The sequence below is a fragment of the Leptonychotes weddellii genome, chromosome X (assembly GCF_054177405.1).
Source record: "Leptonychotes weddellii isolate Sample4059 chromosome X, ASM5417740v2, whole genome shotgun sequence".
Classification (NCBI taxonomy): Eukaryota; Metazoa; Chordata; class Mammalia; order Carnivora; family Phocidae; genus Leptonychotes; species Leptonychotes weddellii.
In genome coordinates, this window is record NC_138385.1 from 53,868,029 (window position 1) to 53,895,650 (window position 27,622).

The window sequence follows — 27,622 nt, forward strand, 5'->3', positions numbered from 1 at the left end:
CCGATCCCCCGGGGGACGATCTCGCTTCACTGTTGCCAGGTGCCGGCAAGTCCCAGAAAATGGCCGCGGACGGCACGGCGGCTCGCAGTTCGTGGTAAAAAGCACAGCCAAGAGCCCGCGCCAAGGTTCGCGAGTCAGCCGGCGTCCCCGGTCCTGTTAGTGAACCGAGCAGCTCGGGGGAGCCTGCCGGGTCTTTTGTCCCCAGCCAGGCCCTGCCGTCTCTCCCAAATGCGCTCCGAGAAGGGGACCGGTTTCTTCCCGTGCGACCCAGGGGGTCCTCAGACCAGGCTGCGCACTCCCGGGGGGCTCCCCCCTTCCCCACCAGAGATCCCCTACGCCTACCAGTCGAGGCCCTCACGAGGGCGCTGACCTCTAAAACTTCAGACTTTCGCTTCATGGCTTCTAAAAATCTTGCGGTGTTCAGCCCCTCTCCTATTTCTAGAGTTTTTCTTGTGCAATCCCCTGAGCATGTTTTCTCTCTCTCTCTCTCTCTCTCCCTCGCTCGCCCCTTTCTCCGTGATCAGGGCTCCCTCCCCTCTGCAGTGCCCACAGCTCTTTGGTCCCGCAAATTAACTCTCTGCAGCTTCTACCTTCCACTATGTGGCAGGGGTTCTTTTGGGTTTTTTGTTTTGTTTTTAATCTCTTGTTGTGCAGTTTGTTCTCTCAGACCTTGGTTGGATTTCTTGGGTGTTCAGAAAGATTTGCTATTTATCTAGCTGTGTTCAAGGGACAAGGCAAGCCTAGGGTCCTGCTACTCCTCAGCCATCTTATCCTCCTCCTAATTTTAATTTTTCCAGTTAACACATTCTCTAATAGCAAAAGAAAATAAATTATGAAGGTTGTCCTCAAATGATTATAGTTTGGAAGATTCCTGTGTGGGTCTTTGACAGATTTGTAGGCATTTCCAACTTACTCCAAAGCAGTTCGTTTTCAAGGCAGTGCTTTTTATATTTTAACGCACATACAAACAGGGATCCTGTTAACAGGCAGGTTCTGGTTCATCTGGTCTTGGGGCAGGGAAGCTGATAGTTTGCATTTCCCACAAGCTGAACCAGTGGTTCAACCTAATAAGGAACAGAATAATTTTTTTAATTTAAATTCAGTTAATTAACATATAATGTATTTGTTTCAGGGTTACAGGCCTGTGACTCATCAATCTTATATAATACCTGGTGCTCATTACAACACATACAGAGTAATTTATTTTGAACAGAGGCAGCTGGTTCATTGTGACTATGGGAGAGGACTTTGTCCGACAGCTATGGTCCTAAATTTAAGAATGCGCTTAGCTATTCCTCAGTGTGGGAGTGTTATTTTAGTTGAACGGGCACAAAGATGAAGAGTGACAATTATGGAAGAAAAGGAAAGGCTAACATTGTTAAGTTTAAGGACTCAAAAGAATGTGATTGGTATAGGCAGTATTTGGGTCAAGCAGGTGGCTCTTTTGGTGCTCCTTAAATCACATCATATGAGGCCTTCCTACAGGCAAAAGAAGCTCTCTTCAAAATAGGACATTAGCATCTCAGGCAGCTCCAGACCAATGACTGATCTACAAACCCAAGTGGCTGTGGCAAGTTTGTCTTTCTATCCCTATGCTCAGGCCAAGGAAATGGCAGCATTTTCCATGGTGCTTTTGCTGTTTTGGAAATCTCATCTCCATTACTAGCAAGTCTCACAATTCTACAAGGTAGGTAGTCTTATCCTCATTTTGCACTTGTAGAAACTGAGGTTCAGTTAGATTAAGCAACTTGTCCATGGTCACTGTGGTAGGCAAAATAATGTTACTTTACATGGCAAGAAGAGACTTGGCAGATACAATTTAAGGGTATTGCAATGAAGACATTATTCTGGATTATCAGAGTGGACCCAATGCAATGACACAGGTCTTTGTAAGAGGGAGGCAGAAGGGTCAGAGGTAATAGTAGAAAATGGGATGATGGAAGCAAGAGGCTGGAGTGATACGAGGAAGGGGCCGTGAGCCAACAAATGTAGGCAGCCTCTAGAAGCTGAAAAAGGCAAGGAACTGGATTCCTCCTAGAGCCTACAGAAGTAATACAGACTTGCTGACACTTGGATTTTAGCCTTGAGACCCATTTCAGACTCTGACCTCCAGAACTCCAGATAATAAATTTGTATTAAGACACAAAGTTTGCTGTAATTTGTTACAGCATCAAGAGGAAACTAATAGTCACCCAGGTGGTAAGTGGCAGAACTGGGAGTTTGCAAATAGGTCCCGTGGCCTCCAAAAGCAGTGCTCTTCCCATCACTATGGGGGGATGTGATGCTTTTTAAGAAATGGTGGATACAAAAGTGGAAGGTAGGCGCGCCTGGGTGGTTCAGTTGGTTAAGCAGCTGCCTTCGGCTCAGGTCATGATCCCGGGGTCCTGGGATCGAGCCCCACATTGGGCTCCCTGCTCAGCGGGGAGTCTGCCGCCCCTCCCTCCCCCTGCTCATGCTCACTCACTCCTCACTCTCTCTCAAATAAATAAAATCTTTAAAAAAGAAAAGTGGAAGGTAAAATGCTCCAAGTAGCAAGAAGAGCTGAGGAGAGTTGATCCTGGAGTCTACTTTCCCCCAAACCTCTTCCACACAGTCAGATGTTTTTCATTTCAGTAGTTATTTGGATTAAAAATAATCTTTCCAAATAACTGCAAATACTTCTGGCCAGATTTAAAGGTCACTGGCATTTTAGGATGGGTGAAATTAATCTCCATTTTTGTCCTATTACTTGGTGATAAAACTGCAGTGAGGAAATCTAAGTTTTGCTTGGGTGAGGTGAAACAAGTAATGTTAAAGTAATGGCAACACTTCAGTTTATCGACAGGCCTGGGGGCAAGGAGCTGGGTGCTGACAATGAAAAGCTGGGGGCCACTCCAGGGCCATAGGTACAGTATTCGAAAGACTACACAGCCTATTTCAAACTTTTCCAGAGAGAAGACTGTATGGAAGTTCTCAGATTTCTTACATTGCATGAGATCCTATTTATAACAGCATCTTCACTTAAACCTTGTCCTGGAATCTTGCCTTTCATCTCTCCCTTCTAATTCTTCTTCATAACTAACGGTCACATCTATGAAGAGGAAGCTATTATGCAAGTAGAGTTGGTTGGCTCTGGTCAAATTTGTGAAAGATACAGCTCTACCTCTCTTGTCTCTATTTGAATTTTAGCAGGGACTTCGATGCCTTAACATAGCAAGCATTCCCCAATAGGAAGGTTTTCTGGTGTTTTGTTTTGTTTTGTGTCTAGAAGGTTTTGAAACCTCACCTGGGATGTTGCTATCTTGAACATCCTTCTTGGAGGTTAGTCAAGACACTGACAGAAGAGGGAGGCTGAGCAGCTAAGTGGATGGTTCAGGGATTTTACTCTTAGGTTTCCATTTCCAATCCTATCTCATCAACCTGAATAGTCTCAAGATTGGGGGAGAGAAATGAAAATGAGGTTTTCCTTACAATAAGTTTAAAACCCTTTCCATAACCAGGACGCTTGGGTGGCTCAGTCGGTTAAGCGTCTGCCTTCGGCTCAGGTCATGATCCCGGGGACCTGGGATCGAGCCCCGCATCGGGCTCCCTGCTCAGCGGGAGCCTGCTGCTCCCCCTGCTTGTGCTGTCTCTCTCTCTCTCTCTGACAAATAAACAAATAAAATCTTTAAAAAATAAAATAAAACCCTCTCTGTAACCCACAGAAGTGCTTGGTATGGGAATATGTTTTGGGTGGGATCCTCAAACACTGTACAGGGGCCACCAAATGTAAGAAAACCTCTTGTCTCCATTAAGCTCATTTTTTTAAAAGATTTTATTTATTTATTTGACAGAGAGAGACACAGCGAGAGAGGGAACACAAGCAGGGGGAGTGGGAGAGGGAGAAGCAGGCTTCCCGCTGAGCAGGAAGCCCGATGTGGGGCTCGATCCCAGGACTCTGGGATCATGACCTGAGCCAAAGGCAGACACTTAACGACTGAGCCACCCAGGCGCCCCTCCATTAAGCGCATTTGGGGTAGATAATCTCAAGAATGTATTAGAGACTACAAAATTCCTCTTGAGGACAACTAAATTCCTTTCTTTGTTTTTCACCCTCACTAAATGATACAGTAGGTGGGGTGGAACTGAAGGAAACCAGAGTTTTCTTCCCTCCTACTCATAGTGAATGTGTAATGCTGCCTCCAAGCCTGCCCCATCGTTGATGAACAGTCAAAAAAAAAAAAAACTAAACTAAACCAGGGTATTTGGAACTGCTGGAAGAAGAGTTGGATGGTTTAACAAAAGAGACACTGACAAAACACATTTCTCTACAATACTATAATTATAAATTTGAAGGCACATCCTTGGCAGAAATATGATCAATTACATGCTTATGGAAAAACAAACTACTGAATATCTTAACTGTAGTAGATGATTATTGCACAACATTGTCCACTGCTGTTTTGGGTACCAAACAATCAATGTTTAACAATGTTTAGTTAAACATTTAACTAAAAACATAAGGTTGAGACGCCTGGTTTTGGCTACAAAAGGTATCTATTATCAATGCCATGATAGAAGCTCTTTTAACTGAAGAACAAGATTTCATGCTTTTTTGCTTTACCTGGTTATTCACACCAGATAAACTTTCAGAGGGACTACAGAAACTTAGTGTAAAAATAGCTAATAATTCGGCATGAATCCATATTTTTTATATTTGGTAAAATAATATTTTTAAATGTAGAAAAGTACAAAATAAACAAGCAAAAAATCCAAAGGGAGTGATTCCAGGAATGTTTTTATTCTTATTAAAATAACCAATAACCAGATGCCTCAGCCAAAGAAAATAACAAAATAGAGTAAAATAAATATTAAGAAAAATAATTTTAAAGCAAGATTCACAAGAAATGGGAAAAAAATTCTCAAAGAACATACATTCTTGATTTTAAGCTGTGTACATAAAAGATATGCACACTTAAATTTTTGGAAACATCTTGTCTACAGTGCTATTTTAAGCATTCTGAAGAAAGAAGACATCTGAAAAAAGAAAAAAATAAACTTTTAAAAAGTTAAAGCACAATATAAAATGTTTTGTTCACAAGGCATCAAATTTAACACTCTAAAATGCTGATACTAAACTAGGAAAAAGAACACCTCTATTTTCACAACTGACCACCATACTTCTTTAGACTAGGACACTAAGTATTCTAGTTGTGTTTTAACCTTTGAAATTCAAAAGGCATCTTTGGATATTCAAGATAAAAGGTGCCCCATTGTTGAGTCAGAGCCAGCACTGGATATCAAAACATCCTTGTTATCTTCAGACCGAGGGCATGGTTACTGAGTGAATACAGAAGAGTGATAAGGGAACAACAAATAAAGAACTTCAGATATTCAAATGTCAAATTCAAATATAAATCCATTTTCCTTCTATATGGTAAATATGTGTGTGTACATATGTATGAATAGACATATACATACACACATATACATTTATAACATTTGTTCTCACTAGCCACTAGTTACTTAGAGCTAGTTACTAACTGAAAGCAATGTTTTTGATCCTGGTATCATCTCTCTCTCTCCTGTGAATACAGCTGTTCTATGAAGCTAATGGGAGTTCAGGATTACAAAAGAGACTTGTGGTAGAGAATTCAAAGATGGTTTCAGATATTTAAACCAGGATTCTTTCTAAACATGTTTTCTGTTCTGATAGCAAGGGGTGAAATTAAATCCTTGATTTTTCCCAGACTATAGGCTGCTCTTCTCACTGTCCTAGGACACGTGGGTCCCTTGTCAAGTGGGACCCAAAAGGACAACTCAAAAACACACATAGAAATAAAAGTAGTAACTGGCTATGTTCAAGTGTTTCAAAGACAGAGAAAGAGTAAGGGAGAAAGAGAGAGAGGTGTTTCTTTTGTCAAAAGTCTATTATACATTTTTTCCTATTGGCTGTTTCTTCTAGAAGAAACAAGTTGTGGTATGATGAACCACTAGAATTAAAAGAAAAAACAAATATTAAAATTCAAAGTGGAAGCATAGAAGGTGGCACAGGCATTTAAAGAGCCTAGACATACAATCACATTCATATTTCATTAAGACGGGTTTGCCTTTCTAGATTAATAGCACCTTCATCAATAGTTTCAATTCTCTCTTTAAGATAGCTGAGATAAAAATGAGATTTTTTTTTCCAAATCTGAAAAGACAACATGGAATAATGTGGTAAACTTTTCTGTGTGTGTATGAAAGGATAAGAGAGAAAGGAAGTAGGAGAGGAAGAAACCCATCCCCCACTCCTACCTGATTGTAGACTCTGCCCTAAAAAATTGATTATTAATATTCATTACAGACCTCAAGGGGAGAAAAGAACTAACATTTACTGAGTGCAGATCCTATGTGCTAGGCATTGTGCTAACAGATTTACATATGGTGATGGGAACCAAATATTAAGAATTTATTTATTTATTTTCACTTCCATATTCTACATATGAAATCCATCTTGCAATTCAGGAGGAATTTAAATAGTGATACAAGTACCAGATCTCTCACCAGTATATTCACTCCTAGGCACTCAGAGGGGGATTTCTAAATGTATATGGCACTGAGAACAGCCCCTGAATTTGCGAACCACACTAACTTCGCAAGGGCAAATGTTTTAAACTAGAGAAAAGTATAGATTTGGCTAAAAGGTATCACAACCTAGGGAAATTCTCATTTCTGTATGACAATTTATTGTATTTTTTGGTAAATGCAGCTTTGTGTAATAGCATTATTTTAAAGTCATCTTGAGAAGTCATCTAAAATACTAAAATATACTGAAAATCTATTAAATTATAGATACCAGCTAAAGTCTTGTATTCTCTCCCATAAAGGACAAATTTAGTGAATCCAGGTAATTTCATATGACCCGTATATGTTAAAGATGGTAGTGTTAATCTGAAAAAGTCAACTGTGGAAGAGGCTCAAAATCTTAAGTTTCTGGACTGAGGCTGAGAGACTAAGAACAATTTATAGTGGAACTAAGCAGGAGTAAATTGAAAGTTTGTACAGAGCTAGGGAGTCAATGAAAGAAGAATCCGATATCTTTTTTTTTTTTTACAACAATGGAGAGATAGGAAACAAAGAACCCTCTGGACCCTTAAGGTCTTTTGGGCTACAAGATAAAGAAAGGAAGAAGATATTGGAAAAGTTGTCAGTTATTTTTATCCATCAAAAATCACCTACACTGAGCTCACTCGAAAGAACAATAACAACGACAAAGAACCGTACTAGGGCATCTAAGAAAGCAACTGCAAAGACAAAGATGCAGAGAGAAGGGCGGGGGGGGGAAGCCTGTAATAAATAAGGCACGTCTATTTTTAAACAGTTTCTACTGTTTTCCTTCTAAAACCAGATGCTTTATACAGTGTTTTAAAGCCCTTGTTCCCCAACCTGGCAGGGCTGAGGGCTCAAGAATGTCCTCAAGATCATGCTCTCAGATCTTCAAACTTTCAAGTATCCTTTCTCTTGAGCCTTTTCTTTTTGGTCAAATAAAAAATTATCTACCACTTTAGCAGCAAATCAGCAATCTTCAATTGTAGGGCTTGTTGTAAACCTCACTGGCCTACCTTATCTGTTACTAGAGAAAACAAAAAGTATTGGAAATTCATTTTAAATAAAGCTAGGTTGAGAGCTAATGCTCTGAAGAAAGGTATTTTTGCCTTTAGACAAATGCAATTCAAAGAGACTCCCTACCATAAGGGCATGAGACCAATATAAAGTCCTTCCACGATATTTTGAAGTTAAGGAGACATCATTAATGCTGTATCAGTGCATAACAACATCTAGTAGCATTCTGTGTGGCCTGTTACAATGTGGTGTCATCATCTTCCCTGCAGTCTCCCACCAGAAGGGAATGCTTGTCAGGTTCACTGGTACCAATGCTGTTTAGGGACCGTTTATCAGACAGGAGTGAATTTATGGAGGCTCTGCTGTAATTAACAATCCGGTCCAGCAAACCCAGCTTAGGAGAATTTCTCGAGGTGTCATCTATTCCAACATGAACGCTGATCTCTGAAGGCCTTTTCTGTCCCATCTGGCTTCGGGCATGCAGTTCATAATTCTCATAAGTTGGTTTTCTATAACTGAACACATGCAAAAATACACTAGTTTGAAATAAGCAAATGTGAACTAGACACTTGTTACAGTCAAAACTGGAAATATATTTGCCGGGCATGAAATCTACTAAGGTGGTTCCTGCTAGGAAAGTCACTCAAAAAGAAATTGTATGGAGTCACATGATCAGAAATTCTACTTCTCAGAGCCAAAGTACTACATTTTACAGTGCTGTGCTTGCTAGGTAGAGACTACATAAGATGATTATGACATAGCTAACATTTCTTATTAAGAACAGTTTGGGCCCATCACACAAGAATAAGACCTACCAAGACTGACTGTGGATGATAAAAGGAATATAAGATACAAATGTGAGCAAGCCATCATACTCACAGTTTAAGGAAGAGAGAAGAAAGTACTACTGAGACAGATGAAGCAGCCATTGCAGCAGATCCCATCCAGGGCTGCAAAACCAAACCAATGGGCATAAAAACTCCTAGGAAACAAGTTTGGATTAGTTAGAGCAGACAGTATGAAACAGATTATTAATGTGTTTCTGATACATACATACACCTCATTTCCTTGTCTGATATTTATTCAGCACGTTATATGTGAAAAATTGGCAGTGACATAAATCTCCACCAACAGGAGGATAGAGTGTTGCTGTGAACATTCTTGTACGTGTCTCCCTGTGCACGTGTTTGAGAATTTCTCCAGGGAACATACCTAGAGGTGAAACTGCATTGTAACATGGGCACATCTTCAACTTTAGGTGGATATTCCTCAGTTGTTCTCCAGAGTGCCTTGGACCACATCATAATCCCACCAATAGTGTATGAATAGTTGTATGAATTTGACAGACATTTGGACATTTGGCTTATATGACAGGGATAAGGTAGACTTACTCTACTTCTAACTTTTTATGTGCTTATCTGTATTTTTCTCTTTTCTACAGTGATCATATATTACTTGCATAATTTTTTCCACCCTGCCCCTACTTATATAATTTTTAAAAAATCATTTGCTGCTATGAATTAATCTTTCTGGATTTTGATTGTTCTTTTATTTTTTTGTTCCCTCAGCATTTTGTGTCCTTGTTTATAAATAGGTTTGTAATTGTTCTTACATCATTTCATGTCCTCTTTGGCTCTCAAACCAGAGAGAAGAAGAAGAAAGTGATAACTATTTTCTTCTGCTATTACTAACTCCTGGGGCACCTGGGTGGCTCAGTCGGTTAAGCATCCAACTCAGGGTTTTGACTCAGGTCATGATCTCAGGGTCGTGGGATCAAGTCCTGCATTGGGCTCTGTGCTGGTCATGGAGCCTGCTTAAGATTCTCTCTCTCCCTCTCCCTCTGCCCCTCCCCCTGCACTTTCTTTCTCTAAAAAAAAAAAATACAATTTATTACTAACTCCTACCAAGTCCCTAAGTACAGGACATTATCAAATGTTTATTTAAAAATTCTAAATTGCTTTTTCTGGGTCATATTCCTTTATTCAATCCGTCAATCTCCGTCCCTCTCCTCCCCTTTTTTTCATCCCCCTTTCTCCCTCCCCCCACCACCCCCCCTTCTCTCTCTCTTTCTCTCCTGTTACCCAAACTTAAAAAAAAAACAAAATCCTGTTGGCTATTAGAATGTTAAGTGAAGAGCAAAAAATTCTCTGTATGCTATAATTATAACCATATAACAAGACAAAAAAACTGATGCAAAATAAAAAAGACTAGAAGTAAATACACTAAAATGCTAACAGTACTTGTGTTTGGGTAGTGAGATTAAAAGTAAATTTGTTCTTGGGGCACCTGGGTGGCTCAGTCTGCTAAGCATCTGACTCTTGATTCTGGCTCAGGTCATGATCTCATTGAGATTGAGCCCCGCATTGGGCTCCATGCTCAGCGGGAAAGTCTGCTGTAGATTTTCTCTCCCTCTGCCCCTCCCCCTGCACATGCTCGCTCTTTCTCTCTCTCTAAAAAAGTAAATCTTTAAAAGTAAATTTGTTCTCTTCAGCAAAAGATAAATAAGTAAATAAATATAAACATAAATACAAATGTAAATGTGAGGGCATATGGAGAAAGAGATGAAACAATGTGGAAAAGTATTATTAATTGGTGAATTTAAATGAAGACTATACAGGTTTTCATTGTATCTTTTTTCCAGGTTATATATAGCTTTGAAATTTTTCAAAATATAAAGTTGGAGGGGAAAATAAAATAAACCTATCAGAATGCTTATACATTTTATGCCATAATGAACATTGCTCAAAATTATAATTATTGATTTTAATATTACCTTTTACCACACCAGCAGGCTACCTATAAAAACTGAACTCAAAGCTAATAATAAGACTAAAAATTTCCAAAATGATAGGCCTCTAATGACTTCAGAGGAAAAAGTAATACTAATAGTCACATACCAGCAGCTATGGGAATTCCAACTAGATTATAAATTAGAGCAAAAACAAAATTTATCCGAATCCTCTTGACGGTCTTCCTTGATAAGTCAATACTTGCCACTACATCCAGAAGATCATTCTGAGAACAGAAATATTTGTGATATTAGGGAGAGACTCTAACTTAACGAGTACTTTTGTAATTGATAATGTGATTCTGAAGATGATGTGTACCTTAGGGTGGGTAATATGAATTAACTATAAAGTTCAAATATTGCTGAAAATTTCAGTCAGCCTTGGAAGATGTTTTTCAGGAATTTTCCTCAGGGGTCTAGAAAACACTTTTGGGGTTATATGCTGCTATGTAGATTACCTCACTTAAAATAATCTCAGCAAGTGTTTGTTGAAGAAAATTTTATTATAAGTACGTTCCCCAATCTTATTCTTTACTTTAGAAGCTTGTCATTCTCATCTGCTTTGCTTGACTGAGAAAGTCGGGAAGTAATTAGTAGGACTTCTCATACTCCCATCTTGAATTCTCCTAGTCTCAAAGGCTGGGAGCACAGGAATTAGAAGGAAAGGGTTGTTCTACTTGATATACTTTACAACACTAACCCTGACCAGGTGGAGCAATATCACGGACCTCAACATTCAGGCCACAGGACTTACCCTTATCAAAACCACATCAGCTGCTTCAATGGCTACGTCTGTACCCGTGCCAATGGCAATCCCTACATTAGCCATCGCCAGAGCTGGAGAGTCATTGATTCCATCGCCTACCATTGCAACCCGTTTCCCCTCCTCCTGAAGTTGCTTCACCTTAGCAACCTTATGAGAAGGGAGAACTTCAGCAAACACCTTTGTAATGCCAACCTACATGAGGAAAGATAAACTCAATTCATTTCAAGAAATATTACTAGTACCTTCACTATAACACAGCAATAATGAGCATCATTTTCCACCCACCAGAGGTCCCAAATTTCAAAAGTTGATAATATCCAGTAATAGTAAGGATACAGAAAGGGGCACCTGGGTGGCTCAGTTGGTGAAGCATCTGCCTTCGGCTCAGGTCGTGATCCCAGGGTCCTGGGATCAAGCCCTGCATTGGGCTCCCTGCTCAGCTGGGAGCCTGCTTCTCCCTCTCCTTCCCACTCATTCTTTCTCTCGATATCTTTCTCTCTCTCAAATAAATAAATAAAATCTTAAAAAAAAAAAAAAAAGAAAGGATATGGAGAAATGAGCTCTCTTAGATATTCTCGGTGGGTGAGTAAACTGTTACCATCTTTTTGGAGGGCATTTGGCAGGATCTATCAAAGTGCACACATCATTTGATTGTGCAATTCCACTTCTAGCCATATTCTGGACATATTTATACAAGTATAAAAAGATACATGTTTGGCTCCAGGGAAGATGGCAAAGTGGGGGGATCCTGGGCTCACCTCATCCCATAGACGCAACTGGATGCACACACATCAGTATGAATGGCCCAGAGAATGGTCTAAGGACTGGCAGAACAGATTCTCCACAGTTAGGTATAGAGAAGAAGCCATGTTGATTGAGGAAGGTGTGGAAGGGGAGATATGTGCTGGAGCCAGGTGGACTCCTGGGACAGTCTGTGGGAGGGAAGAGTGTGGTGGGCCTGGGGAGGGGAGAGGAACAGACCCTGACACTAAGTGCCCCAGGCACAGGGGCCTGCAGAGGGAAGGCAAGTCCCCACAGAGTTTGGCTTTGAGAACCAGAGGGGCCCGGCTTTGCAAGTTCTTACAATCAGTGGGGCTTCACACCTGGAACTTCACAAATCAGCTGCTTCAGCTCTGGGAGAGCCAGAGGGCAATAAGAAACTGAGTGTCCCCCCTGCAACGTAGACAGCACAACAAACAGCTTCTACAGCATAGTAGCAGCAGTTTGAAAAATGCCTGGGGTATACAGGAGGGAGATTTGTATACTAATCTCACAGCGTGTGCAGTAGGGGCAGGGATCTTTGGGAGTCTGCTCCAAGAACAAAAGAACTGGCAGGCAGCATTTCCCTCCCCTGCCCCCAGCCTAGATACCCCAACACCTGTGGTAACGAGCACAGTGCCAACTCTCTTCACGGAGATTGCCAACAGTGTGCCCTGCTGCCATGCAATTCTACAGATCCACCCCCTCCGACCCGGCCAGACTCAGCAGTTTTCCCTGGTGACTACAGGTCCCCTCCCATAGCAGGTCAGTGTAGACCCTGCTGGAACCCCATGCCCTGCCCACGCTTTCTCCCGTAGACCTGCCCCCTCCAATTTGCCCTCGGCCGGAGCCCATCCAAAGTGGTGCCACAAGCCTGGCAGTGTGCAAGCAGTCCCAACAGGGGTCAGAACCACTCCCAAGTGGCTCCGGCCCCAAGCAGAGGGGAAGATAATCATAGACACAAGTCCAACTGGGGACCTAGCAGTGTGCTGGAGGTAGATATCGGGTCTGATGGCAGGCTTTACCCACCGAAGAAAGTTTCTCAGGGGACAACACGGGGAGAGCACCCTGTAGTTTGATGCTACCGCATCTCTGGCAAACACCTGATCTGACACAACTCATGCTCAAGGCGGCCCTCAGACTGGCCCACTAATGCCACAGGGACCAAATCTTGCCGCCAACAGGCAAAGAGAGACAGGGACGGAAGGCAGAGGCAGAGGGAGAGGGAGAAGCAGACTCCCTGCTGAGCAGAGAGCCCAGTGTGGGACTCGATCTCAAGACCCTGAGATCATGACCTGAGCCAAAGGCAGGCGCTTAACCGACTGCACAGAAGGCAAACATGGCTCAGCCAAAATAGTCCAGTGCACACAACACACATAGGAGACACCAGTGAAGTGCCAGGATCTAGTGAACTGGGGACACTGCCCTGCAGGTACTAAAGGACCTCTTCTTCATAAGGCCACCAGTTTCAAGAGCAGGAGATGTAGCTGACTTTTCTAACACATAGAATCAGACGGAGAAAGTTAGACAGAATAAGGAAACAGAGGAATATGTTCCAAATGAAAGAACAGGACAAAATCACAGCAAGAGAGCTAAATGAAATGAAAATAAGTAATATGCCTGATAGATAACTTAAAGTAATGGTCATAAGGATACTCACTGGACTTAAGAAAACAGTGGAGACTTCAGTGTGACTGTCAACAAAGAGACAGAAAACATAAAAAAGAAGCAAATGGAGATGAAGAACTCAATAGGTGAAATTAAAAATATCCTAGAGAGAATAAACAGGAGACTAGAGGACCCACAGCAAATATCATCCTCAATGGTGAAAAACAGATCTTTTCCCCTAAGGTCGGGAACAGAAAAAGGATGTCCACTCTCACCAGTTTTATTCAACATAGTACTGGATGTCCTAGCCACAGCAATCAGACAACAAAAAAAAAAATAAAAGGCATTTGGAGCGCCTGGGTGGCTCAGTCGGTGAAGCACCTGCCTTCAGCTCAGGTCATGATCTCAGGGTCCTGAGATCGAGTCCCGCATCGGGCTCTCTGCTCAGCAGGGAGTCTGCTTCTCCCTCTCCCTCTGCCTCTGCCCCCGACTCATGCTCTCTCTCTCTATCAAATAAATAAATAAATAATATTTTTTTAAAAAAAGAAATAAAAGGCATCCAAATTGGTGAGGAAGAAGTAAAACTTTCTCTATTTGAAGATGACATCATACTATATATAGAAAGGCCCAAAGACTTCACCAGAAAACTACTAGAACTGATGAAGGAATTCAGTAAAGTCGCAGGATACAAAATCAATATACAGAAATCCATTGCATTTCTAAATACTAATTATGAAGTAGCAGAAAGAGAAATTAAGAAAACAACAGCATTTATAATTACACCAAAAATAATGAAATATGTAGGAATAAGCTTAACCACAGAGGTGAAAGACCAGTACTCTGAAAACTATAAAACACTGATGAAAGCCATCGAAGATAACCAGACAAATGGGAAGATACTCCATGCTCATGGATCGGAAGAACAAATGTTAATATGTCCATCCAACCCAAAGCAATATAGAGATTTAATGCAATCTCTATCAACATACCAACAGCATTTTTCACAGAACTGGAACAAATAATCTTAACATTTGTATGGAACCACAAAACACTTTGAATAGCCAAAGCAATGTTGAAAAAAAACAAAACCGGAGGTATCACAACCCCAGATTTCAAGATATACTATAAAGCTTGTGGTAATCAAAACAGGATGGTACTGGCACAAAAACAGACACATAGATCAATGGAACAGAATAGAGAGTCCAGAAAAAAACCAGGATTATATGGTCAATTAATCTTTGAAAAAAGAGGAAAATATGCCATAGGAAAAAGTCTCCTCAACAAATGGTGTTAGAAAAACTGAACAGTTATGTACAAAAAAATGAAGCTGGACCACTTTCTTACACCATTATAAAATAAATTCAAAATGGATTAAAGAATTAAATGTGAGACAGGAAACCATAAAACTCCTAGCAGAGAACACAGGCAGTAATTTTTCTCACTTTGGCCATAGCAACATCTCTCTAGATAGGTCTGCTGAGGCAAGGGAAACAAACGCAAAAATAAACTATTGGGATAACATCAAAATAAAAAGCTTCTGCACAGCGAAGGAAACAATCAATAAAACTAAAAAGCAACCTACAGAATGGGAGAAGACATTTGCATATGACATATCTGATAAAGGGTTGGTATCCAAAATATATAAAGAACTTACCAAACTCAACACTCAAAAAACAAAAAATCCAGTCAAGAAATGGACAGAAGACATGAACAGACATTTCTCCAAAGAAGATATATAGGTTGGCCAACAGACACATGAAAAGATGCTCAACATTATTCATCATGAGGGAAATGCAAATCAAAACCATAATGAGATATCACCTTACACCTGTCAGAATGGCTAAAATCAAAAACTCAAGAAACAGGTGCTAGCAAGGATGTGGAAAAAAGGGAACCCTCAGGCACTGTTGTGGGGAATGCAAACTGGTGCAGCCACTCTGGAAAACTGTATGGAGGGTGCCTCAAAAGGCTAAAAATAGAACTACTGTTTGATCCAGTAATTCCAATACTGGGTATTCACACAAAGAATATGAAAATACTAATTCAAAAAGATATATGCACTGCTATGTTTATTGTAGCATTATTTACAATAGCCATGATATGGAAGCAGTCCAAGTGTCCACTGACAGATGAATGGATAAAGAATATGTAGTATATATATACAATGGAATATTACTCAATCATAAAAAAGAATGAAATCTTGCCATTTGCAACAACATGGATGGATCTAGAGGGTATAATGCTAAGTGAAATAAGTCAGTCAGAGAAAGACAAATACCATATGATTTCACTCATATGTGGAATTTAAGAAACAAAACAAATGAACAAGGGAAGACAGACAGACAAGCCAAAAACCAGACTCTTTAACTATAGTTAGGTGGGAGGATGGATAAAATAGGTGAAGGGGATTAAGAGTACACTTACCATGATGAGCAGAGTAATGTATAGGACTGTTGAATCACTATGTTGTACACCTGAGTCTAATCTAACACTGTATGTTAACTATACTGGAACTAAAATAAAAATTTTAAAAATAAATAAAAAATAAAAAATGAAAGCTCTGTGAAAACCACCCCCCAAAAAAGATGTATGTCCAAAGATTTACATCACTGCCTGTTTGTAACAAAATTTTCAAAACCACCTAAATACCCATCATTGGAGGAATGTTTAAGTAAATTATGATACATCCATACCATAGAATTCCATGTAGTAATGTTGAAAGGCTAAAATAACTTTGTATGTTCAGCTATGGACAAAGCTCCAAAGCAAACAGCTGGGGCACCTGGGTGGCTCAGTTGGTTAAGCATTTGCCTTCGGCTCAGATCATGATCCCAGGGTCCTGGGATCGAGTCCCGCATTGGGCTCCCTGCTTAATAGGGAGTGTGCTTCTCCCTCTGCCTCTGCCCTGCCCCCCTGCTCCTACTCTCTCTCTCAAATAAATAAAATCCTTTAAAAAATAAAATAAATAAAAAATAAAAAGCAAACTCCTGAATGAACAATCATTAGAAAAATGATGTAATTTATGTTGAAAATACCAGAACTATACATTTGCCTATACAAATGCCTATACAAACTATACAAATGCCTACGAAAAATTGGGGATAGGACTGGACAGGGAGCTTGGGAAAAGGGTAACTTAAACTTTTTATTTTATATCCTTCTGCATTTTTTATAATGTACTCATATATTACTTGTGTTATTTAACAGAAGAAGGAGGAGGCATTCTGAAGTAGAAAAGACTAGTATGAGAAAAGTTTTGTAGATAAGGCAAATGTGAGGGTCAGGAGCAGAAAAATATGTCAAACTGGTGCATTAGGCGATGGTTCCACCAGTGATGTTCAGGATGGACTAGAGAGGGAAGTGCCTGGAGCTTTTGCTGTAATTTAGGCAGGAGAGATTGGGCACTTGAGAGCCTGGCTTAGGCTGGCAGCACTGGTAAAGAATAGGAGCAACATTTCTAAGGAAGTATCAACAGAAACTAGTGTAGGGTGTCACTGAAGCATTTCATGAATTAAGTAAATGGTTTTTTTAGTTATAAGAGTAACACAAAGTCCAAACTCCTTCCAACATAGCACGCCAACTGTTCTCTAAAAACCAGGTATCGATACTCCGTGATAAGGAAAATAATAGGTAATATGAATCTTTAGCACTTGAAAGCAAGAAGCAAAATGTATATGAGGAATTAGAAGTCACCACATACCCCCCACCCCAACCACTAAGTAAACCAATTACCTGAGAAGCAATAGATCGAGCTGTTTTACTGTTGTCTCCAGTCATTAGAACTACTTCTAAGCCCATAGATTTCAAAATGCGGACAGCCAATTCTGCTTCAGGCTTCACTGTGTCAGCGATGGCTATCAAGCCACACAGCTCATCTAATATAGGAGGTATCAGAAAATAAGAGAGTTTGGAATATGCTGAGAGCAGGAATAATACTCTAACTTAAAATTTGAGAAGGAAATTAATTTTGTTAAGCAAAGCTGTTCAGGGCTTAAGCTTAATTCAAAATGTCTCCAAGCCCATACAGGCTGTATTCCACAAAATCTGTGACAAACCTCCATATTGAGTTATGAAAATTTCAGAGTGAGGTAGGGGTTACTAATGAAAGTAGTAATTGGAAAGTTGAAAGAGAGATCTTATTGGATACTAAAAGACTCTTTTTTTTTCCTTTGAGAAGTATTGGTCAAGAGTTCCAAACACTTTAGTTCATTTAAAGGCAAATGAAACTGAAAACTAATACCTTTTTTTCTTTTTAAGGTGAAGGGGGTGGATTGAGGCCAAACTGGCATTTATTTTTATTTTTATTTTTTAAAGATTTTTTTTTTTTTTTGATTTGACAGAGAGAGACACAGCGAGAGAGGGAACACAAGCAGGGGGAGTGGGAGAGGGAGAAGCAGGCTTCCCGCCAAGCAGGGAGCCCAATGCGGGGCTGGATCCCAGGACTCTGGGATCGTGACCTGAGCCGAAGGCAGATGCTTAACGGCTGAGCCACCCAGGCACCCCTGGCATTTATTTTTTTAATTTTTATTTTTTAATTTTTTTAAATTTAATTTTATTTTATTGTTATGTTAGTCCCCATACAGTACATCGTTAGTTTTTGATGTAGTGTCTCATGATTCATTGTTTTTGTATAACACCCAGTGCTCCATGCAATACATGCCCTACTTAATACCCACCACTGGGCTAACCCATCCCCACACCCCCGTCCCCTCTGAAACCCTCAGATTGTTTCTCAGAGTCCACGGTCTCTCATGGTTCGTCTCCCCCTCTGATTCCCCCCCTTCATTTTTCCCTTCCTTCTCCTAATGTCCTCCATGCTATTCCTTATGTTCCACAAATAAGTGAAACCATATGATAATTGACTTTCTCTGCTTGACTTATTTCACTTAGCATAATCTCCTCTAGTCCCATCCATGTTGATGTAAAAGTTGGGTATTCATCCTTTCTGATGGCTGAGTAGTATTCCATTGTATATCTGGACCACATCTTTATCCATTTGTCTGCTGAAGGGCATCTTGGCTCTTTCCATGGCTTGGCTATTGCGGACATTGTTGCCATGAACATTGGGGTGCATATGGCCCTTCTTTTCACTACATCTGTGTCTTTGGGGTAAATACCCAGTAGTGCAATTGCTGGGTCAGAGGGTAGCTCTATTTTTAATTTTTTGAGGCACCTCCACACTGTTTTCCAAAGTGGCTGTACCAACTTGCATTCCCACCAACAGTGTAAGAGGGTTCCCCTTTCTCCACAACCTGTCCAACGTTTCTTGTCAATTTTTGAAAACTGGCATTTTATACTGGGGAAAGAAATCACTGCAAGTAGTTATTTTATTTTAAAAACAAGAGTAAGGGGCGCCTGGGTGTCTCAGGCGGTTAAGCGCCTGCCTTCGGCTCAGGTCATGATCCCAGGGTCCTGGGATCAAGCCCCGCATCGGGCTCCCTGCTCGGCGGGAAGCCTGCTTCTCCCTCTCCTACTCCCCCTGCTGTGTTCCCTCTCTCGCTGTGTCTCTCTGTGTCAAATAAATAAATAAAATCTTTTAATAATTAAAAAAAATTAAAAAATAAAAACAAAAGTAAATGGTATGTTCTGCTTCTTCCTGAACCTAAAAATGTCATAGTTAAGATACTGCCTTCATGCTTAGCAAGCATTATAAATGTTGACTAATTAATCTCACAGCTAGAAATTTACCCAAGAAATAATTTAACAAAAGAAAGTACCTAAAACCTCATAGATGTTTATCATAGTGTTATTTATAATAATGAAATATTAAGAATAGTTTAAATTTCCAACAAGGGAATTATTACCTTAGTTACAATATATAATAAATTATGCAGAATTAAAATTAGAAAATATTTATGAGTATAGCAAATAAATGAATAAAGCAAAATATAATAGGTGTATAAGGGATTTTAAATTTTTATTCAACTTTATTGAGGTAAAATTTATATGCAGAATACACCCACTTAAAAAGAGTATATATACTAGTATTATAATTCTGTACATATATTATATTGTATATAGCATATATATACAAAAAAACCCAGAAATGGAATACATGCAATTAAAACTGACATTGAGTTAGGATGATGAGATTATAGATATTCTTTTATTTGTTATTACTTTAATGTTATGTTATTTTTAGGTTTTAAAAAATCTTTGATTAGCTTTTTTATTTTTGGGGGGAGAGGCAATCACTAAAAACAAAATTTTATTTATTTATTTTATTTATTTTTACTTTTTATTTATTTTTATTATTATTATGTTCAATTAGCCAGCATAGAGTACATCATTAGTTTTTGATGTAGTGTTCAACGATTCATTAGTTGCTTATAACACCAGGTGATGGGTATTAGGGAGAGCATGTGTGGTGATGAGCACTGGGTGTTATACGCAACTATTGATTAGCTTTTTTACAAAAACATAGGTTAGGGAGGAAAATAACAAAGCCAGGCAAATGCAAGAGAATTCTAAATTAATCAGTAACAATTAGGTATTGCTAACATTTTCACTTTGCATTCAGGCTGCTTTTCAAAAGCCCTCAAGTTCAGAAGTCTCTCAAAAATATACATAAAATAATTACTGAGATCACAACATTGAGTCACAGTGTACTTATGGAAAACCTTACCATCAACTGCCACCAATACAGCAGTCCGACCTTTTCTTTCATGTTCAGTCATGGAATCATCTACATCGTTGTTAATAACAAGACCATTTCTAGTCATCCACTCCCGGTTACCAATGAGGACTTTGTACTGCTGGGCATTAAGAGCATCTGAAATAAAGTACAGAAAGAACATTTAGTGAGATTGTTTAATATTTATAACAACCCTGTGAGGTATGTTCTTCCTGTCTAACCTTACACAGTCACTATGTTGTATTTTTGGTAGACCACAGCCTACAACAGTGATTTCCAAATTTTCAAGGAACATACTTTGCTCTTCTATGCTTTTGGGCCTTTGCACATGTTGCTGTCTCCACCTGGAATGTCCTTACCCCTCCTCTCCAGTTATCAAACTCCATCATATTCTTCAAGAGCCAGTTCAAATGCTTCTTTCTTGGTGAAGCTTTCCCTTTGATCTTCCACACAAATGAATTAAATCCAAAATATTTATTGTGCATCAGTAGCTGATTGTAGTAGTAGTAGTTGGATGGAAACATACAACTATACTGATGTCTCATTTTAATTTTTATTTTTTTTTATTTATTTAAGACAGAGAGAGACCAGGGGCGCCTGGGTGGCTCAGTTGGTTAAGCGACTGCCTTCGGCTCAGGTCATGATCCTGGAGTCCCAGGATCGAGTCCCGCATCGGGCTCCCTGCTTGGCAGGGAGTCTGCTTCTCCCTCTGACCCCCCTCCCTCTCATGCTCTCTGTCTCTCATTCTCTCTCTCTCAAATAAATAAATAAAATCTTTAAAAAAAAAAAAAAAAGACAGAGAGAGACTGAGAGTGAGCATGAGCAGGGGAGAGGGGCAGAAGCAGGTTCCCCGCTGAGCAGGGAGCCCAACACGGGGCTCAATCCCAGGACCCTGGGATCATGACCTGAGCTGAAAGCAGCCGCTTAACTGACTGAGCGACCCAGGTGCCTCCACTGATGACTCATTTTAAACATGTGACCACTAACTTTATGCAAGTCCTTAGAGTTGTCTGGCAATTCTACACTTCCCCAGTCCATTCATTTTCCGTTCCTTCTAGAGGGCTATTTTGTACCTTCTCTTCTCCCACCCTCATCTATGGCCAGATGATGAATCTGCTTCCTACTTCAGAAAGAATTAAAAGCAATCAGAAGAGAACTTCAAGCTCTCACTGCCACAGCTAACCAGCTGCCTGTGCCTACGTACACACCAATCTAGCTTCTCTTCTATTCTAAACGGCCCCTGCTCCTATTTAAGACCAACCTCTCCACTTACGTACTAGACCCCCTTCCTTTGCTTATTCTAGAACATCTCTCCTACAATTCTCTCCTCTTTCTCCTGCATAATCACATTTTCTATCTCTGTTGCACATAGTCCTATCTTTAAAAACAAAACAAAACAAAACAAAAAAACCTCTCTTGATCTCACTTAACTCTTTACTACTGCCCCAAATTTCTGTTTCTATACACAGCAAAACTTCTTGGAAGTGTTGTCTCTATTGACTATCTCCAATTCATATCTTCCCAAATTCTTTTGTGAACCCACTCCAATAAAGCTTTTGTCTCTACTACTCCAAAGAGTTGTTCACACAGTATGCCAGTGACCTTTACTTTCATAAACCTAATGGCTAATTATTGTTCCTCATCTTACTTGCCTTATTAGCAACATTTAACACAGTTGATCGCTCTCTCCTTCTTGAAATACTTTCTTTCCTTGGCTTCTAGGACACCAAATTCTTATGAGTTACCTCTTCACTTACCACTTCTTCTCAGTCTTCTTTGCTGATCTCCCTGATCTCTTAACTTATCGTATTGTAGGGCTCAATCCTTAAACCATTCCCCCCCCCCATCTACTCTCACTCCTTGGTGATCTTATCCAGTCTCATACCTTTAAATACAATCTATACCAGCTTTGTCCAACAAGATTTGGAAATGTTCTGTATCTGCGGTTTAATACAGTAGCCACTAGCAACATGTGGCTATAGAGCAGTGAAATGTGGCTAGTATGGCTGAAGGGCTGAACTTTAAATTAAATTTATTTTTTTTAAGTTTACTTATGTATTTCTTTTAAGTAATCTCTACACCCAACGTGGGGCTCAAACTCATGACCCCAAGATCAAGAGTCACATGCTCTTCCGACTGAGCCAGCCAGGTGCCCCTGAATTTTAAATTAAATTTAAATAATTTAAGTTTAAGTAGTCACATGTAATGAATGGCTATCATACTGGAAGGCCCAGATCTATAGGTGGACGACTACCAAATCTATGTCTCCAACCTACTCTGTTTCCTTGAACTGCAGACTTGTGCAGCCAACTGCCTACTTGTTATTTCCACTTATATGGCACTTGACTATCTAATAGGCACTCAAATTTAACATGTAAAAAACTGATCTCCTGATCAGTTCTCCTCAATATTGCCCTTCCAATGGTCTTCCCCATTCTACTTAAATGGTAACTTCATCCTCCTAAAATGTTTAGGCCACAAACCTTGGCATAATTCTTGACTCCTGTTTCTCCCATACCCCACATCCAATCTGTGAGAAAATTTGTCAGCCAGCTCTCCCTTCAAAACACATTCAGATTCTGACCACTTCTTATGATCTCTACTGCTACCACATTGGTCCAAACCATTCTTATCTTTCACCTGGATTATGGCAACAGCCTACTAACTCATCTCCCTGCTTCTGTCCTTCCCCCTATTGCTCCAAGAGTGTATTTTTATCACAGCAGCCAGGGTAATACTTATAAAACATTAAGTTGGATTCTGTCACTCCTATACACAAAACTCTCCAATGGCTTCCCATCTCAAGGGTAAAAGCCAAAATTCTTTCAGTGTCCTTACATAATCTAGTCCTGTACTACTCTCTAACCTTATCTCTTACCTCCTTCCCACTCATTTACTCTGCTCCAGGCACACTGTTCTTGTTGTTCCTCAAACTAGGCTTGGGTACTTAACATCCCTCCTACCTGGAATGCTCTTGTCACAGATATTCACATAGCTTTCTCCCTCCCCCTTCTCAGGTTTTTGAACCTGAGGACTACCCTGATCATCCTATGTAAAATAGGACCCAATACTCACAGCATTCCCTATACCCCTCTACCCTTCTTTATTTTCCTCTACAGCACTATCTCCATCAGACATATTATATTTTCTTATCTCTTTGCTCACTGTTTTGTGTTCTCCCACCAGGAAAATAAGTTCCAAAAGATAGTGACTTTGTCTATTCTGCTAACTGTTGATTCTTTAGGGTCTTGAACAGTGCTTAATAAAAGGTGTCAAATGAACAAAATTAATATGCGTCAGTGCTTGGTACTGGAAGTTCACAAATAATAAATTGTTGGTAGAATCAGGTAAATAAAGTATTATCATGCAGTGTACCTAGCACAAAAACACAGAGATTAAGTACAGTTATGATTTAAAAAGAAGAGCAAATATCTCTGCCTATACATGTCAGTCGGCAAAGACTTCACTGAAGAGATATGTGAGCTAACTTTTGAAAAATGAAAATAAGTTCATGAGGTAGATGCCACTGTAGACAACAACATTACCCAGAGGAAACAGTGAATGAAATGATCTAATAAGCATGAAACGACACAATGTAAAAAGGAACTGTAAGTAGTTCCATATGAATGGAACACAGAGTACATGGAGGTCAGTGGAAAAAGACAAAATGGTGATGTAGGCAGGCAGGAGACATATCATGGGGAACGGACCTGGAACAAAGTTTAGAGAGACTGGTCTTAAGTCCCACAGGAGACAGCCAGCAAGCCAGGATCCCTAACAGAATCGAACTGATAGGGTTTAGGACACAAGCAAACCTCCAAAACAAAAATTTTCTGAGGGGTGGGCATAACTTTTATCACATTCCTCCAAAGGTTCATGATTCAAAAATAAATTATAAACCACTATAATAAAAGGTACTAGTCAGACAGTTATATAATCATATTTGCAGGTTAGCAAAATCACTCAAGCATAAATGGGTAGGGAGGTGCTAGAACACTTAGGTGGGTATATTATGTTTTGGGGCAGATGGATAGACAAACCAGAAACTCAGAAAACAGGCCTTGGCTAGAGATGTGGATTTTGGAGTGCCAGTAGATGCCTACAGATGGCAGAACAAGCAATAGACATGAAGGAGATTGTACAGAGAGTATATAAAATGAGAAAAAGACAAAGAACAAAACCCTGGGGATACCCAACATTTGAGAGCAGGAGAAAAGAGGAATCAGAGGAGGATTGGAAGCAACAGCCAGGTAGGTAAGAGGATAATTTAGAGAATGAATGGTCATGAAATTAAAAGAAAGAGCTTTAGGAAGGAAGAAATGGTCAACATTCTCAAATGCCTTGGGCATTTGAGGTCATGCAGGATGCAGACTGAGAAGAAACCACTGGAGTGAGTACTGAACAAGGTCATCAATGCACTTAGAAAAAACAGTTTCAGTAGTATGGATGGGGCAGAAGCCAGGCTGTGTGGTGAATAAGTGAATTCAGCAAACCTAGACTACTCTTTCTAGAAGCTTAGATATAAAGGAAAAAAAGAGACAGGATACAGTCTAAAAGGGATTACAGTGATAGTGATGGAAGAAATGTTTGTATGTTTAGCAGAAGGAGCTAGTACAGAGAGTGGGAAAATAAAGAAGCGAGGGGATATAACAGAGTAAGGTCCCTGAAGAATCAAGAGAGGGTGGGATCTAGAGCAAAGATGATGGGATTCATTATGCAGGATGAGGGATACCTCTTCTCCTGAAAAAGGAATCATGCTTGGCAAAAAGTTGACAGACCAAATGTCTGAGAACCTTAATTTTCCATGTGAAAAATAAACCTGATAACTTGCTTAGGGAACAAGGGAGAAGGTCACGGTATCTCGTAAAAGATATAAAAGGTTTAGAGTAGCTGTGGTAAGAAATAAAAGAAAGATAGCTGAACTAATATGGAAGATCAGCTAAGACTAGAATTCAGCACCCTATGGTAGAATCAAGGAGCAGCACAGTTGGGAAATGTTCTTGAGTGACTCAAGTGAAGTGACCAGAAGGCCTATGGTAAAATTATTTGACAGAATGAAACCATGATGCCAATTTTTGTTTCTTATCTAACAGTTCAGGATTATAAAGGTAGACATCTGTTAATATTTGTCCCATAATTGGTACTATGAAGGAAATTAGCTTACTTGAGAGCTGGGCATCAATAATCATGGAAGATGAAGTTGATGACTGTTCATTACTTGCACCAATTTGAACCAGGGATGCATTTTTAATATTATTTTCCTCTATCTTCCAGTTATTCTTATGTAGCAAGCCTTCAATATTGATGACTTTACAGCTAATACCACAGCCTGGCACAACCTGGAAATCTACGCAGGTACCCAAGGTTTCAGTGTCCAGCTCCTAACAAATAGAAACAGAAGGATTTCTTCTGCTGTTCTAACAATCCAAGGTCATCAATAGCACAATCAAGGATTACTGCTGGTTAATTCTAAATGTTTAGACACATGCTGCATGCCCGGTTAATTCTAAATGTTTAGAACAAAACATCAGAATTGTTTATTTTAATCGCACTCTCTAAAATTTATACCAAGTTTAGAGAAAGAAAACATGGAAGGTTTACCAGTATTCTCTGCCCTTTCCAGTAGAGAATTACAAGTTAAATATTTAATTCTACTGTCAAGTCAGATTTTCTATTCAGTACAGGGCAAAGGGTAACAAAGAACAGGGCCTTTAGTTACCAGAGTGCCTCTCTAGTATGATTCTGTGTCCTTAGTAAGCCAAAGAATTTTGGTGGCCATCATTGTTTCCTGGCTCTTTATATCTTCATCCTCTCTGTTGTTTGGTTTGGGTGTAAAGAAGCCAGGTCAGTAAAATAGTAAATTGGTAAAAAGGAAAGAACACCAATGATAGGAATTGCCACATCATAACTGTAAAATTATGAGATAATTTACAAAGAACTTACACAAATCAGTGAAAAAAAAAGGTAAACAATCCTATGAAAAAAACAGGCAAAGGATACAAGCAGAAAAGTTACAGAAAAAGAAATTCAAATGGCCAATGAAAAGATGTTCAACCCAATTTATAATTATGGAAATGCAAAGCAAATCATCAATGAGTAAATATTTTTTTATTTATTAAATTGGAAAAAATAAAGTAAGAATGTGGGGAAATGAGCACTAATAACTTTTGGTGAAAGTATAAACTGGTACAACCCTTCACATGGGTATTGGTAATATTTGCTATGTGGGCATTGGTAATATTCATCAGAATTTAACTGCATGTATCCTTTGATCTAGCAATTGCATTGATAGGCATTTAACATAAATATAAACTTGCAAAAACTGACAAGAACATTAACCGTACACTGTAAGAGACAAAAAAAACCCAATCATACAGTAGAACACAATATAGCCATTAAACATAATGAGGCAGATCTATATGTCTTAATATGGAAAAATCATTCAATAAAATAAAAAAAAAAGGTACCAAAGATTGGTCACTGTGTGACCTTTCTACATGAAGTCTAAAACGTAATAAATGCATATATGTTCAGATATGTATTTAAAATAGTTAACAAATGCACACTTTTGGGACTATACTAAAAATGACTGAATTGTACAATTTATAATGAACTTTAGAGTATGTGAATTGTATCTCAGTAAAGCTGTTACAGTAGTCCTCCCTCCCCCATCCACGGTTTCACTTTCCTTGGTTTCAGTTACTCGTGGTCAACTGTGGTCTAGAAGCAGATGATCCTCTTTCTGACATAGTGTCAGAAGGTCGACTGTAGCCTAGCACCAAGTCACAATGCCTACATCATTCATCTCATTTCATCTCATCACACAGGCATTTTACCATCTCACATCATCACAAGAAGGGTGAGTACAGTACAATAAGTAATTTTGAGAGAGAGAGAAAGACCATATTCACATAACTTTTATTACAGTATATTGTTATAATTATTCTATATTATTAATAGTTATTGTTGTTAATATCTTACTAATTTATAAATTAATTTACATTGATATTTAAATTAATTAATTTTAATAATATAATTTGTGATATTTTAATTAATTAGTATTAATAAAATATAACACACATTATAATCTCTTGACTAATTTATAAATTAAACTTTATCATAGGTATGTATGTATAGGAGAAAACATAGTATATATAGGGTTCAGTACTCTGCAGTTTCAAGCATCCACTTGGGTCTTGGAACATATCCCCTGCAGATAAGGAGAGACTACTGTATTTTAAAAGACTGCTAACAGATTAACACTTGTTAAACTCTGGAGAGAGGAATTATGAAAGGGGGCAGGGGGCGCCTGGGTGGCTCAGTTGGTTAAGCGACTGCCTTCGGCTCAGGTCATGATCCTGGAGTCCCGGGATCGAGTCCCACATCGGGCTCCCTGCTCGGCGGGGAGTCTGCTTCTCCCTCTGGCCCTCCCCCCTCTCATGTGCTCTCTCTCATTCTCTCTCTCTCAAATAAATAAATAAAATCTTTAAAAAAAAAAAAA

The 27,622-nt window shown here is 39.4% G+C and overlaps 1 protein-coding gene across 2 annotated transcripts in view; it reads right to left on the reverse strand.

Moving 5' to 3' along the window:
• Positions 1 to 4,281: 4,281 nt before the first annotated feature.
• Positions 4,282 to 27,622, reverse strand: part of ATP7A (ATPase copper transporting alpha) — a 62,511-nt gene continuing 39,170 nt past the window's right edge. For both annotated transcript variants that reach the window (XM_081808621.1, XM_081808620.1), the window contains 7 exons: positions 25,286 to 25,502; positions 20,113 to 20,259; positions 17,220 to 17,362; positions 11,109 to 11,312; positions 10,464 to 10,581; positions 8,446 to 8,548; positions 4,282 to 8,081 (listed from right to left, as the gene is read on the reverse strand). In XM_081808621.1, the coding sequence (XP_081664747.1) occupies positions 7,805 to 8,081; positions 8,446 to 8,548; positions 10,464 to 10,581; positions 11,109 to 11,312; positions 17,220 to 17,362; positions 20,113 to 20,259; positions 25,286 to 25,502 (1,209 nt within the window). In that variant the 3' untranslated portion in view covers positions 4,282 to 7,804. The remainder of the gene's footprint in view (positions 8,082 to 8,445; positions 8,549 to 10,463; positions 10,582 to 11,108; positions 11,313 to 17,219; positions 17,363 to 20,112; positions 20,260 to 25,285; positions 25,503 to 27,622) is intronic.